The sequence below is a fragment of the Sphaerodactylus townsendi genome, linkage group LG14 (genome assembly GCF_021028975.2).
Source record: "Sphaerodactylus townsendi isolate TG3544 linkage group LG14, MPM_Stown_v2.3, whole genome shotgun sequence".
Lineage (NCBI taxonomy): Eukaryota > Metazoa > Chordata > Lepidosauria > Squamata > Sphaerodactylidae > Sphaerodactylus > Sphaerodactylus townsendi.
Genome location: NC_059438.1, coordinates 37,292,183 through 37,307,885, shown reverse-complemented (window position 1 = coordinate 37,307,885; position 15,703 = coordinate 37,292,183). Strand labels below are relative to the sequence as shown.

General features: G+C 47.8%; 2 protein-coding genes across 2 annotated transcripts in view; one reads left to right on the top strand and one right to left on the bottom strand.

The window, feature by feature from the left end:
* Positions 1-9,816, bottom strand: part of LOC125443438 (histidine--tRNA ligase, cytoplasmic-like) — a 45,231-nt gene extending 35,415 nt beyond the window's left edge. The window contains exons 1-3 of the mRNA XM_048515559.1: positions 9,646-9,816; positions 8,811-8,900; positions 320-439 (exon numbers count right to left, since the gene is read on the bottom strand). Of these exons, the coding sequence (XP_048371516.1) occupies positions 320-439; positions 8,811-8,900; positions 9,646-9,723 (288 nt within the window). The 5' untranslated portion in view covers positions 9,724-9,816. The remainder of the gene's footprint in view (positions 1-319; positions 440-8,810; positions 8,901-9,645) is intronic.
* IK (IK cytokine) overlaps positions 1-15,703 on the top strand; it is a 375,513-nt gene that overhangs the window by 108,867 nt on the left and 250,943 nt on the right. The gene's annotated exons all lie outside the window — the stretch shown is intronic.

Here is a 15,703-nt window from a genome sequence, read left to right as displayed (position 1 = left end):
ATACATACTCTACAGGAAGTCAGTGCAGCTATGCAAGCCTTCCACAATCTCCTTCAGCTGATAGAAAGTTACAGACAAATCAGATTATGAATAATTATGTGAAGTCAGTCACCTCTACCAGCCTTGCCACTTTTCACCTATTTGTGACTTTTCTCGTCAGTGGGGATCGAAAGCAGTTTCACAATCCCTACAGCGAAAGAGAGCGAGAGACTGGCCAAGGTCACCTAGCAAGCTTTCCTAGCAGAGTGGGGATTCAAACCTGGGTCTCCCAGTTCTCGGTCCAATGCTCCAACCATTACACCGTACTGTCCCATCTCACCTTGAGTTCAAATACTGGGGTGTCTATCGTCTCAGCTCCATGGCGCTTGAAACAGTCAACAATGATGCTGAAGACTTTCTCTCGGATGGCCATCTGCTTGGGGCTGTAGTCCCTGGTACCCTGAGGAAAAAGGACGTCAGAGAGAGAGAGAGCCCTGAGGGATTTCCATTCCACTAAATACGTTCCGCATATTCAGAAAAAGCAGGTAGAAAAGGTGGACATTCTGCAGCATTCAATAACAAGGCACAATTGTTGAGGCTCTCTTTCAAAGCACTGTCTCTATATGGAAAGCCTAAAACATTTGGGGTTTAAATTTCATGTGGGGAGGGCCACAAATGGAGACATGAATGAAAAAGATTTAAAGAGTTTCGTTTGGATGGTGCAAAGGGAGAAGACCAAAAAGCTTCCACCCCTCTGAAATCTGGAACTTGGGGGTCACCCAAGTAAGACCTCATGCAGAAGATTCAGAATAAACAGAAATACTTTTCACCACAAATTGTGACTGTGATTGCCCAAGCACGTGATGGTCATTTAGGGATGCAGGCAGGTTCCTGGAGGACAGGCCTATGAAATGCAGTCAGCTACATCAACTAAGCGTCAACTGTGCCATACAGTGCTTACAACTGTGCCACACAGTGCATATACAACTGTGCCATACACTACCAGGCATAAGTGGTAGGCAGGGGGGCATGCCCCAGGGGCATGACCCTGCCCCACCTACCCCTGCCCCCCTGCCCCACTTACTGAAGCTAGTAGGGAGGCCGGGGGAGAGCAGAGCTCGGACAGGGCAGTTTGGATGGGCGCCACTGCGGCGACCGCCTGGGCCGCCCACCATCAAGCCCCACCCCCGGCTTCCCTGCAGGTCAGCTCCTGCCCTCAGGAGGGCAAAGGCTGGCCTTCAGGAAGGTCAGGGGCGGAGCTTGGTGGCGGGCAGCTTGGGCAGGTGCTGTGGCGGTAGCCGGCTCCTGTCATCCTTGGCCTCCTGGTGAGAAGTGCCCCAGAACAGGGGGAGCTGCCAGGCGCCGGTTGGGTCACTGCACCGCAGGAGAGGCCAGGCATGGGGACCTGGCCGGCGTGCTCCCCCATTACAAAATGATGTGCGCTTAGGGACATGGGATACCCCATGTCCGCATTAGTGGTATGCCACTGGCGCCATATTCGGAACAGAAGCATCACAGTTCTGCAGGTCGTTCTGGGGGACCAGCAAATGGGCAGGATTGAGGGGCTTCATGCTCTGTTTAAAGGCTGCCTGAAAGCATATCTCTTTCTTTCTTAAACTTTTAGACTGCCCTCCCCCGAAGGGCTCAGGGTGGTGAACAATAATAATAAAAACAACAAAATCATGATTTGATATACAACTATAAAGTAGATATACTTTAAAAACAGACTGGTTCAGATGGCAACAGGTTCCCGAGAGTAGGTTACTAATTATTTGTGTGTGCCGAGAGGGGGTTACTAATTGGTGATTTTGCCACGTGATTTTTGCCTTAGTTACGCCCCTCCTCTCAGCAGTAGCACGCAGAACTTGAAGCAGTCTAGCAGGAGGTGCACCGGTGTGCGTGGCAGCCTGCGCCTGCATGCATTCATTTCCCGCCCAAGGACTGGCCACAGCCCTGCCCAGTAATGCCCTGCTCCCGTCATGCCCTGACCAGCCCCATTGGTGCTACGCCACAGTTTGAATCCCACCACCATGGGAACCTGTTACTAAAATTTTTAGATCCCACCACTGTGTAGGTCCAAGGCCACTAATGGCCTTGAAGGTTAGAACCAACACTTTGTGGACACTGGTGGAAACAGACCCTTGGTTGGATGCAGCATGGCCACCCTTACCAGATGTTCTTTGGAGAAGCGCCACTGTGATGCCAAGATCAGGAGAAGAAATGGCAGAGGCTGGTGCTTAGAGCCTATTTAGAATCCTACTCAGATTTATTCAAGGGGGCTTTCAAAAAAGTTGTCTTAGGATTGCATTGTTAACTAGTCAGTAGGAAACAAATTCAGAGACATGCACCGAAATGACACACAGCGGGGAAAGAAGAAGAAGAAGAAGAAGAAGAGTAGTAGTAGTAGTAGTAGTAGTAGTAGTAGTAGTTTGGATTTATATCCCTCCTTTCTCTCCTGTAGGAGACTCAAAGGGGCTTACAATTTCTGCTGAAGAAATGAAGGTGGCAATTCTATGTAGCTTGCCCATTGATATTTATGGGACTCATGCAGAAACAAAACTGGGTGGATTTGAGCTGAACGCATTTTCAAGGACAAACATGCTGCTCTTATCCAGATGAGCCATGGTCACCAATGTCTTGGATTTAAGTCAGCAGATGCTATATAGATTCTAGAAGAATCTGCTCCATAAACTTTGCAGCCAGAGAGTGTTATACGGTCGCTTTACTGGGGCCTGATTAACTGCTATGATCACAAGCGCTTAGACAGCAAAACAAGGCAAACGTTTTGCTGCCCTTTGACCGGGAACACATTGTTTCTGGACGCAAAGGTTCACCTTGGATTCTGCAGATCTTAATAGTGCTTGCTACCGGGAGGAGACAAATGGGAGCCGGCCCAAAAAAGGGATTAGGTTACCTTCCAACAAACAAACAAGCATGGATGAAATAGACTGCATATAAATCATTCTGGAGAGATAGCGGCATTGGTTTGCGGCAGTAAAAATAACAGGAGTCTCCCGGCACCGGTTCATCTTAACCCACTCTGAACAGATTTATTACTTTTTTAATTGGATCTCGCTTTATCGGACCCGAGACAGGCTTTGACAAATTTTCTTTAGCACGAGGAGCCAGCCTGGAAAAGCCAGACTCATTTTTCATCCTTCAGGGTTTCAATTTTAATGACCAAATTCCCTTATTATTGCTTCCATGCATCCTAATCCTAAACACTTCACAGCTGCTCGTAATTCTATTAAAACAATGAAAGAAGTGGCCATCAACAGGACAAAAAACTAACCTCTGACCCTAGCGTAGCCTCTCCCCAATTACTCTTAATTCCATTATGGCTTTAAAAAAAACCTCCACATATTGGAGACAGTATAGAAAACAATCTGTTCCGAAACGAGTTCAGCCACCACCAATGGAAGGAGTCAAGTTAGCATATAAACCAGCAAAGACAAGAACTTCATGCACGTTTGTATTTACTGCACGAAATAAAACAAGATGATGTTAAATTCATGTTTCCAGTTCTATTTATTTAGGTTTCCGTTTCTATCCCGTCCTCCCCGGCAGGGCTCAGGGTGGCGGACAACAACCAGTCATAAAACCAATACAATCATAAAACAATCATAAAATACAATCATAAAACCAACCACCAGTAAAACAGTAAAAACAACCACAGATTGTGAAAAACCCAGCCCCCCACTGCACCCGCAGGACGCCAACGATGGTCAGGCAGGCTGGCTGGCTAGAATGGGGTCCGCAACCTGTGGCTCTCCAGATGTTCATGGACAACAATTCCCATCAACCCCTGCCAGCATGGCCAATTGGCCCTGCAGAAACCATTCAAGTCCCGCAGAGCCCTGATCTCACTGGGGTAAATAAGTTCTTTTTTTCTCTATCTGGGCCAGTGTGTGCCCCCCCCCCACCCCCAGTTTGTTTATTCATTTTATTTATAGTCCGCTTTTCTGACTGAGTCCCAAGGAGGTTTCCATGGTATTAAGTCAGTGCAATCAATAGGATGAGACATCCAATGAACAATGCAATAAAACTATTCGCCTATGAAGCCCTGTGTGGCCTCATAGTGTGGCCACATGTTTACGTACCCCTGCGAGACTGCCTCTTTGCTAGGCTCCCTGCTGACAGCCGTGCTCATCTGAGCCTTAGGGTAGGATCTTCAGAAGGCAGGACTCAGATGAGCACAGCTGACAGAACTGAGGATCAACGGATAGAAAGAAAGGGGGGTGAGACCACAAACTGAAACAGCAAAGCAGGTGCCAACAAGAAATGTCACTTTCCAATCCCCTCTTTACAGAGATGCAAATTCAGCCAGAATCCAATAATTATCAACCAAGCCGTGGTTTCTATTTTTAAGAGACCCACCTCCTGTCTAACGACCACATTAGGGGTAAACTTAGGGGCATTAAAAAGGGCTCTTGAGAAACCTGACTGGGTTCTTCCTAACAAAACAGAATTATTATAGGGGCCTGCATGATCAGCTTGGTGGCTAGATTTCGCCTTATAACCATGAGGATCTGAGATCATAGCACAGGAAATTCTTATTCATGTTGTTCTTTAAATTGCTATGTTTTCAAACTTTTGTATGTAACTCATGCCAATAAAGGCTGACTGAACCGAAAATGGATAATATCTGCAACTCTCTGTGGTAGCCCTCACTTTTCTGAGAAACCTATCTGAGAAGACTATAAAGGTTCCCATGCATCTATCTTTCTGCAGATGGTGTAAAACTGAATTATGTATAATGGCATTTTTAGAAAGGGCGCAGGGCTGCAGCACAATAGAATGGTTCAGGAGGAAGTTTGTTTATAAAAGAGACAGGTTTGTAGACAACTGCAATGTTTATTGACTGCATTTTGTTCTTTAATATCATGTATTGTTTGATATAGCACGTCTGACACCTTTTTCTTTTGCGTTTTTTCCTAATTTAGTAATCTTCATTCCACAGCATTCTTATTGGATGTTTTATGCTGTCTGATTACACAGTTCAAGAGATCCAACTTGAGACTCAATTAGAACGGTGAGCTATAGATCAGCGACCCCCAACCCTTCAGAGGCTGTGGGTACATCTGGAATTCTGACAGAGTATAATAGGCACAGGAACAAAATGGATGCCACAAAATGGCTGCTGCAGGAGGCGGAGTCAATCAGAAAATGATTGCCATACCTTGAGTAACACAGTGCAGATCCTTGTGCTGTGGTGGCACAGCCAGTCAAATCTCCAAGAGTCAATCAAAAACCATGCTAGGCTCTACCCGGCTTTAGCCCACTTTCTAAAAAACAAACAAACTTGGGGGGTGGGTGGGACCCCTGCTACAGATAAAATAAATAAAATTTCTCCGGGACTCATACCCAACAGCTGTCCTTCTCTGTTACAAAACTGGGGAAGGGGGGACAGACGGGATGGACAGATGGACAGAGAAGGAAGTTGCAGTTTTGGTCACAAAAGTGTTTGTAAATGCACCTGATGAAGTGACTGAAACACAAGTTGGCCTGAACATAATATAAAGCAGGTCAATGGAAGGGAGTCTGTGTCTCTCCTCTCCTTTCCTGCTAAGATGCAGAGGGGCAGGGCACTGACGGAATCTGAAGGGGTGGGGGGAATGCATTCCAGCAGCCCAAACAGACGTGCACGCCAGATGGGACAGCGCCCTCCAGTGGTTATTAATGCACAACAGGATGTCCCCAGATCTTTCTTTTTCTTAGCCTCAGAGCTTCCTGTCACTCCACCTTCTCTACACCAATATGGCTGCAAATGGCAGCTGTGCTTACTTTACATAACTGAGCCTTACACAAAATTGTCACCGACGGCAGTTCTCCACACAACACAACCCATCTCCACACCAACATGCATGGGTTGAAAAAGCAGGCACAAGCATGCAGGCCACCAGAGGCGTATCGGGGGAAATGGTGCCCAGAGACAAATTGTCTCCGGGCGCTCCCCCTGTGCTTGGGGGGCCAAACGGGGCTGCGCCCTCCCAGCCCAGCTGCCGCCCCCCTCCCGGCTCCCAACCAACAGTCTCCTTCCCGGTTGCCGATCCTGGCCATGTCATCATTGACATGGGCAGGGTTGAGGATGCACTGTTGCCCCCCCCCCCTGCTCCTGGCTCCCAGCCGGCAGTCCCTCCGGGGAGGCCTGAAGAGACTGCTGTCCGTGGCCTCTGAGAGCTGCTTTGATAAGCACTGAGGCCGAGGGCAGGGCTCATGGGTGTGTGGTCACACCCACACCCTGCCCTGGGGGCGTGGCAATGCTTCCTCAATTCTACCCACGGCCTCAGTGCTTATAAAAGTGGCTCTTGGAGGCCGGGTATGGCAGTCTCTTCTGGCCGGGCAGAAGGGACTGCTGGCTGCCAGGAGCAAGGGGCAGGTGGTGGTGGGCAGCAGCCGGGCGCTCGATGACGACATGGGCGGGGTCGAGGGTGTTCGAAGACAATGAGGCAGCAGGACTTTCTGCTGCCTTGCCGTCTACCTGGTCACGTGGAGGGCCGATTTTGCGCCCCCCATGTAACCAGATTAGTGGCGCCCAGGGACAAGAGGTACCTCTTGTCCCTAGGCAAATACGCCAGTGCAGGCCACCACCAAGCCAATTTGCCCTGGCTCATGAACTTGAAGGCTTCATATGCTGGCTCTCTCCTGGAGACTGGGAATATTCCAACAAGCAATATTCTGAACACAGATCTCTGTGATCTATTAAATCAGTCCACAACACCATTTTGTTGACATTCTCAGTGGCTCAAGTGCAGCACTGCCCAATAAGAAAATACTTTAAAAAGCAGAACGCCAGGAAATTCTGGAACAAGTTTCTCTTTGCAGATTTAGAATTATGCTACTTGCAGAAAATATTTCAGTGGTCATGGTCTCTGGAATTTAGGTGGATCGTAGACACACTACAGTAAACACAGAGGGGTGGCACTCTGGATAGAACATTTTTTGGTTTTTAATATTGAGGGGAAAATAGATGTCATCAGATCAGCAAATATCCCTTAGCCAGCAGGAAAGGTTTCTACCACCCCAGATACAATCTGTAGAAAAGCATTTTAACAGATTTGTTCTTGGAAAGAAGACGAATACAAGAGTATATTTCATTTGGCTCTGTGTTTTCTGGCTACAAATTCTAGCAACAGTGTTTTCTGAAGATCAAAACATGACCAGCATGTTTTTCATGAAAGGAATAGTTCTGCTTTCCTAAGCTCAATGGACTCCTAAGCAGAGTTACACCTTTCTACGTTAATAGAATTCAGTGGGGTTAGAAGGGTACAATTCTGCTTGGAACTGCCCTGTAAAGAGGCTCATAAGTGAGAAGAACCATTATCATAAGCTGGTGCAAAGCAGCATACCACTAATGTTTAATATGGATCAGAGTTACACCAACGCAAGGGCCAAGCAGCAGTAACTATAACAGGGGTAGGGAACCTGCGGCTCTCCAGATGTTCAGGAACTACAATTCCCATCAGCCCCTACCAGCATGGCCAATTGGCCATGCTGATAGAGGCTGATGGGAATTGTAGTTCCTGAACATCTGGAGAGCTGCAGGTTCCCTACCCCTGAACTATAACAAGGCTGACTATAGGGGAAAACCAGGGGGCATTCATTGAAAATGCTGGGGGGAAGAATGAGGACTAATAAAGGGAAACACTTCTTCACACAATGTGTGATTGGTGTTTGGAATATGCTGCCACAGGAGGTGGTGATGGCCACTAACCTGGATAGCTTTAAAAGGGGCTTGGACAGATTTATGGAAGAGAAGTCGATTTATGGCTACCAATCTTGATCCTCTTTGATCTGAGATTGCAAATGCCTTAGCAGACCAGGTGCTCGGGAGCAGCAGCAGCAGCAGCAGAAGGCCATTGCTTTCACATCCTGCACGTGAGCTCCCAAAGGCACCTGGTGGGCCACTGCGAGTAGCAGAGAGCTGGACTAGATGGACTCTGGTCTGATCCAGCTGGCTTGTTCTTATGTTCTTATGTTCTTAAAACAGGCACAGGGAGAGAGGAAAGGAGAAAAGGTCAGATGAGGAAGCACCCTGCTATAGGTACATACAGAAATACAGGGGTACAGTTTCTGGCCTTGACTTTTTTTAAAAAAACCCACAGAGGCTGTTCTGAAGGCCTAAAACAAGCTAAATAAGTTAAATAGAGAATCTGGAGATCTGGAATAGAAAAATCTTGAAGAAGGACAAAGAAGGAGGAGTAACAGATGGGCACTGCAATCTGGGGGGTTGGGGAATGAGTGGCTGCACCACGTCTGGGGAGGGCACAGTCACAATGCAGCCATGCTGCCTCCTAACAGGCTTACTGTGTCATGGCCAGCAAGCTGACTGGGACGCTGCCCCTTCCCCCATGAAAGTGACCAATGCAGCTCAATGGACTGAGTCACTGATCTCGTTGGCATGATCGACCTGCTCTTGAGCAAGGATGGGGCACTGACTAGCATGCGCCAGACCAAGCCTCACTGCAGATGCAGCCATTTCAACAAGATTCTGAGGGACCAGGCAGCCTATTTCACAAACACGCATTCTTGTACGACACTGTGCAACAGAATTCAGAGACAGAGCTGCCGGCTGGACAGATTTGCACGCAGAGCTGTATTTAAAGGCGCATCCTATTACAACTTCCATGAAGGTGATTGCAGTGCACTTAGTGGTTATACTTTGGCCTATCACTCTGTGCATGCCCAATGTGCCGATAGAACTAGAAGTCTAGTTTTACAAAGGTGACAAACTTTTTCTTGAGCCCCCTAACATTTTCTGTTCCCAACAGGAATGACCAAGGCTGGCACTGGCACTGCCCACTGAGGGCAGACAGATCACAAGAGATTACCTTGGGTGTCTTGAGGACAAACTTCTGTTTCCCTTCCTCAGGGCAAATTGCTGCCTTCATCTCCAGGAGCTTTGCCACTTGCTCAGCAATCTGAAAAGAAGATATTTAATCAGTGGAGGTGACATCGTATGCAGTCTTGACTCCAACACATCCAGATGTCACCACAAATACAAAGCCCTTACTCAAATAAAGCAAATGGACAAAATGCCACTGGCAGGCACCTCATGCATAAATGGTTATTGTTATTATTATTTATTTGACTTAATATACCGCTCTACCCCCGAAGGGCTCTGACCGATCCACTCACTGCATCCGGCCAAGCAGCGTCTAGTCCACAAAGCTGCTGCTGGAATAAAATCTTGCCAGCCCGGAAAGTGCCATCTAGCCTCACTCAGCACTGCCTAACATACGTACTGGGAAGAAACACAGGGCATCATACCCCTATCTCCTGCAATGTCTGTCACCAGAGGAAATGTTCAGCCTCCCTCAAACAGCTTTCACCCATTAAGCTAAGCCCCACCCACCACGTGGACGTCGCAACACGAAGCAGCCGCAATGAAGACAAAAAGCTTCAATGCGGACTACACTGCAGGGGTGTCGTGTGGCCACTTGAGTGGGGATGTACAAAAAGGAATACAAAAAGGAACAACAAAAACGCGGACTGGATTTTCAATTAAGTCTCTGGGCCCAGAGAGAGAGAGACGACTCTGGGAATGGAGTGACAGGTCGCAGAGAGGAATGGCGGCCCCCGAGAGTGACAGGAATGTTCTGGGACTGCTCTGACAGCCCCCAGAGGGGAACGACAGTCCCTTGAGGGGGTCACTGCCCGACTTACCTCTTCCGGGCGGGCCTTTTCCTGCTTCAGTCGCCGCACCGTGTCCGCCTGCTGCCTCAGCGCCTCCGCCTCGGCCATGACAGCGACAACCAAGACAACCGGCAGCGAAACGAAAGCCCTCAGACAGACAGACTCGCACGCCTTCCGGCGCGCGGGGACACGTCAAGTCAATCGGAGCATGCGCATCGCACCGCTGTGACGCCGCCCGGGCTGCCCGCACGTCCAGGCGGTGGCATACGGTGTCGCGCGAGGGTCTTTCGGCGCCGGCAGCGGGCTGATGCAAAAACGCCAGGGATTGCGTTTCACAAGTTCTGGGCGCCTTGCGCTTTGCTCGTGCCCGCTTAGGGACTGAGCCGCCACCTGTGGAAGATTTGCGGTTCTCATCCATTCCTCCCATAATATGAGTCATGTTGCAGTTCCCCCTTGAAAGTTGCACATTAAATGGGGCGGTCGTTTCTGTGCTTCCCTCAACATTACACAGTTTCTTCTCTCCCTAACTCAGGAGTTCCCAGCGGTACGGCAAGGTCACCGTGCAGCCCGCTGACGTCTGCCAAGGGTGGAGGCGGGAAGAGGTAGGGCGTGTGCCCATCAAGGCTTTTGACTGATTACTGGAGATTGGATTGGCTGTGTAGATTTGTATGAAGTGTAGCTTTGGCAGCAGCTGGAACCACAGTACAAAGATCCAACTTCAATTCACAATTGAACTTAGATCTTTTGGTGGAAAAGGATATAAATGCACATTGGACCACAGGTCAAGAATGGGTGGCACAGCTTGCAAAGCCTTTCTCATGAAAAGGCATACATATGCCCTTTCAGAAAAAACCTATAAATATATTTTTCTATTACCTATTATGAGGTTGAGGTTGGAGTTGCGGGAAGCAGAGTGAAGGAACTGTTACAAGTCTGTACCAGACTCAGAGGAACTACTCTTGGGGTGCAGATAGAAGTAAGAGAAACCATCAAGTCAATCTGTTCCATTTAATTGTAACCACTGGCATAATGCCCATTGGGCAAGGTGGGCAGCTGCCCAGGGCATCACCTTGTGGGGGGGGGCATCAAAATGCTGAGTTCGTTTTTGGGTATTTTTAGTGGTTTTCCATGTTTGGCCTGCAGGGGGTGCGGTTTTTAGGCTAGCGGCACCAAAGTTTCAGCGTATCTTCAGGAGACTGCCCTTATGCCACCCCCCAAGTTTGGTGAGGTTTGGTTCAGGGAGTCCAAAGTTATGGACTCCCAAAAGGGGTGCCCCTATCCCCCATTGTTCCCAATGGGAGCTAATAGGAGATGGAAGCTACAGTTTTGAGGGTCCATAACTTTGGACCCCCTAAACCAAACTGCACCAAACTTTGGAGGTACCATAAGGACAGTTTCCAGATGATACCCTGAAATTTTGGTGCTGATACATCCAAAAATGCGCCCCCTGCAGGAACATCCCAGAAATTTGCCCAAGAATCTTTGTTCTGCATTGAGTTTTCTGCATTGCTGTCAATGGGGGTTGCAGGCTGAGGGGGGGGGGGACATTTCTGAAGGCACAGTCTCAAAGCTTTCAGGGTCTCATCAGGAGACTGCCCTGATGATATCCCCCAGGTTTGGTGCAGTTTGGTTCAGGGGGGCCAAAGTTATGGACCCTCAAAACTGTAGCCCCCATCTCCTATTAGCTCCCATTGGAAACAATGGGGGATGGGGCACCCCCTTTGGGAGTCCATAACTTTGGACTCCTTGAACCAAACCTCACCAAACTTGGGGAGTAGCATAAGGACAGTCTCCTGATGATATGCTGAAATTTTGGTGCTGATATGTCTAAAAACGTCACCCCCTGTAGGCACCAATGTCCTGGTGCAAAAAAAATGTGGTCGTGGCGGAGTGGCCGCCCATTGGGGGGGGGGGGGATCCAACTCAGGTTTTGCCCAGGGCTACAGTTTGCCCAGGGCTGCCTCGTTAAGCCCCTGATTGTAACATCATTGTAGCTCAAAAACAGGGCACGAGTCACTAAAAAGAGTACTCCTTTATTAGAAAACAATCTGACATTTAAACACCACCTGTCAACGTTTTCTCAAAAATATATGTACAGCCCAAACCCATAAAATTTAGTCTGAAATAAGTTCTTCCCAGAAAACAGACCTAGCACCCGTACACCTCAGAAAAGAACAGCCAGTTCCTATGCAAATTTCTGCATGTGGTCCATGCAGTAGAAAGGATAACTTTAGACAACAAATAAAATGCAAGCCTCTCCTCGATTGAAAAACAGCAAAACATAACTGTTAGTCAAAACATTAAACAAAATTAAGCAACTAAAGGGACAGTAGATGGAGTTGATTCCAGAAGAAAATATCATATCCTCATTCAACACAAACAAGTCAAGTGGGACTTTAAAAAACTAGCAATATTTTGTCGAGAGCTTTCACAGCCAGAATCAACTGGCTGAGGTGGTTTTTCTGGGTTGTATAGCCATGGTCTGGTAGTTTTAGCTCCTTTATCAGACCACTGTCATACAACAGTCAGTTGATTCAAACATAAATTTTCTTAGACACATCGGTAGAGGGGCCCAGTTCAGGCACCTGGGTGAAGAGAGCTCTGAGCTACGAATATTTATGCTGAAATAAATTCTTGTTAGTCTTCTATTTGCAACAACAGAGTAGTATACCCCACCAGCATATGTTCAACACACAGACACCAAACATAGAGACAAAATGCCATAGCGTCGTTCTTCTTTGGGATCAGAGGAAGAACTGCACATCAGAATGAGCATAGAGCCATTATGACTAGGAAGGGCTGTCTCAGAGTTCCTCAGAAGTGATACAAGCTAGTCCCTTCCTTACAAAAGCTCTTAATGTGTGGTGACCCAAAGAACCATTTTGGGCAGCAGCTGCTCACTGTGATCTTACAGAGGAATGCTGGCTCTAAAGCAGGCAGACAGTGTAAGCATGATTACTCAGCAGCAAATATTCAATAAGTCACCCTACTTGCCAGCATGCAAAGAAGCATCATTTTAAATTTAAAGATCAAATTACCCTCAAAAAGCTGCACCGCCCAAAATGAGAAAGCACAGTACTACTTGCCTGCAATTACTGCAGGGCTCAACTTGCTCACAGTTAAGTGATGGGGGTTTTATGAGCTGCTGCGGGGACAGAGGTGGTGCACACCAAGTGCCATGAGGTCACAGGCGAATTCACCAAAACTGCACCCCACCCCCCAACCAGCCTGCCAGCATGTGAGTTTCATTTGTGCATTTTTCAAATTTCATTGGGGAACTAGTGGGCTTCTTGGAGCTGTTAAATGTACCAATAGCCCTCTTAGTGTCAACCCCGGCACTTCAAATGGAATGTGAGCTAGACTCAAGGCTGGGAAAGGGGAGATAAGCCGCCCCTTGACTGTGGACACCTCCATTTGGTTATTCTACACTAAATCGCAAGTGGTCATCCATCGCCATAACCCGTCACCTGCTGGCACTCCTTTGATGTCACGTCCCAACATCAAGCAAAGGCAAGAAAACCCTTTTGGAAGGTGCTTCGTCAAACCCATACCTGTATCTCCCAATTGTCTTCAGATTCTAGGGTTGTCATCTCTGGGTTGGGAAATTCCTGCGATTTGGGGGGTGAAGCCTGGGAAGAGGGGAGGGACCAAAGTAGGGGGTATTCCCATGGAGTCCATCTTCCAAAGCAGGGGTCTTCAAACTCTGGCCCTCCAGATGTTCATAGACTACAATTCCCATGAGCCCTACCACTTGGCCATGCTGGCAGGGTCTGATGGGAATTGTAGTCCATGAACATCTGGAGGGCCATAGTTTTAAGACCCCTGTTCCAAAGCATCTGTTTTCTTCAGGGGAACTGATCCTGGTAGTCTGCAATCAGTTGTAATTCTGGGAGATCTCCAGATTGGAGGTTGGCAACCTTATAGGATCCCCTTCTTGCCACTTGTCCCAATTCACATCCCTGTGCAATGATCAGAGCCAACACTCCTCTGTAAGTTCACAGTGAGCTGCGGCTGCTGTCCTAAATGGTTCTTTGGGTCACCACACAGTCCTGAGCCCAAGGGATGATTTTTTAAAAAGTGGATGCAACATTTGTTGTCTGCTTGGACCAGTTTGCATGGGTGGAAACCCTTGCATGAATTCAGCAGATACAGATCTGGGATTCCCTGACAGCTATGAAAATGAAGAAGGGAACTGACAGAGCTTACAGAGTTGTTGGAACTGAAGGACAGAGTCAGCTGATAGGATTGTGGTACAACCATAGTGTTATGCCGAGCAGCCTGGTGTGGGAGTGATGTTCACACAAATCAGGGGCTTAACCTCTTTTAGCCACAGCCGAGGACAAGATGCAGTCTCTACGGAGCACACAAGGAATTATAACAGGACCTACATGATTATTTTATTTGTAAGCAGTCACTTCATTAAGCATTAAAAAATTTTTTCCCTCACATGTAAAACATGACGAAGGAATTCTGGTCCCAAACAAACTTGGTAGTTATCAGCAACATATAAATGAAGAGCAGACGTTAGTCATCTGCCCTGTTCTACGCCCCCCAGATTCCAAGCCAGGATCATCCCCATGGTTTAGACTGCTGGATTGCCGGAGGAAAATTAACTCTGATTAGCCTGTACACTTGCATTTGTATAGCTCTGGTGTATGTCTTTGATTTAAACTAGGAATCCTTTCATGCATTCTGCAGGGGGTGGGGGCATCTTGGTAGAATTATGGGAACAATCCAGGTGCATGTATGTCCTGACAACACCTGACACCTGAGCACCGCCAGAGAGTGAACGAGGCATGAGAGGGAGCCACCACAGTAGGGAAAAAAAGGAAGGGTCTTGTGGCATTTTTATTAGTTTGGATACCCAGTTAGTAATTGTTCATAGGAACAGCAATGCCAATATTTCCCCATGAGGGGACATTCTTCTTATTTCACTTCAGGACTCCACCAACAATCTGAAGATGTAACTTAAGTCTATTTTTAAAACTCTCACAAGAAAACAAATATCTGTCTATGAACAGACTAAGTTTCTAGTTGTCCAGAATGAGCAAAAGGAACCAAGATTACAACTGGTTTCCCAACTTTTTGGAAGGAGGAGTTCTACTTCAGAGTTTTCTGTAGCCACAGCTATTTGAAACCTTCTGTGTGAATGAATGGTAACTATTCTTTTCAGACAGTTCCAATAAAGTGGTATGATTACGTTAGTCAGGCTGTAAAGTGCAAGCGCCAGAGAGGGGGAAATGCCCAAAATAAGGGATGGGTGCTAAAGTTTTTCGCCAGCCAAGAAGGAGAGGGAGAAAGAGCGAAAGAAAATTCCTCTTTATGCAGCAGGCTTTTTCTTCTGCTACGCCAGTTACTCTGTGGGAACAGAGAAGGCAAAACAAACTTGTCCTGATCTTAGCTGTACTAAAGATACTATTTGCCACTTCATGTCACCTAGAGTAACTTCATGTAGTGATCGGAGGAAGACGCCCCAGTCCTCCGTATTTTCAAAACAACATTTTCCTTCGGGAGCTTCTACAGCATTTGTTCTTATGGAATTTGAGCAGCTGGATATTTGGGCTTGGCCGACAGAGGAACAGGCACTCAAATGACAAAACAACCCCCCGGCTTCTCACATGAATGATTCTAGGATCCAAGCCTTTGCGACCAGGGTTGTCCCGTTTCAGGCCCCGGCTCCTGTGCTCAAGAAACTAAGCAGGTTACATTTTGCCCACTTTTCCCATCCATGCTAAGAAAGACTCTACCTGCTTAATACATATCAAGGAAGAGGACAGGAAAAAAGATGGTACCTATATAAAGGCCTTTCAGCCCAGTGGTGGGATCCAAAAATTTTAGTAACAGGTTCCCATGGCGGTGGGATTCAAACTGTGGTGTAGCGCCAATGGGGCTGGGCGGGGCACGATGGGGACGTGGCTGGGCGTTCTGGGGGTGGGGCATTCCTGGGTGGGGCTGTGGCAAGGACGCAGCTGCTGCCCCGGTCCTTGGGCGGGAAACAAATGCACGCAGGCGCAGGCTGCCACGCATGCCGGTGCACCTCCTGCTAGACTGCTTCAAGTTCTGCACGCTACTGCTGAGAGGAGGGGCG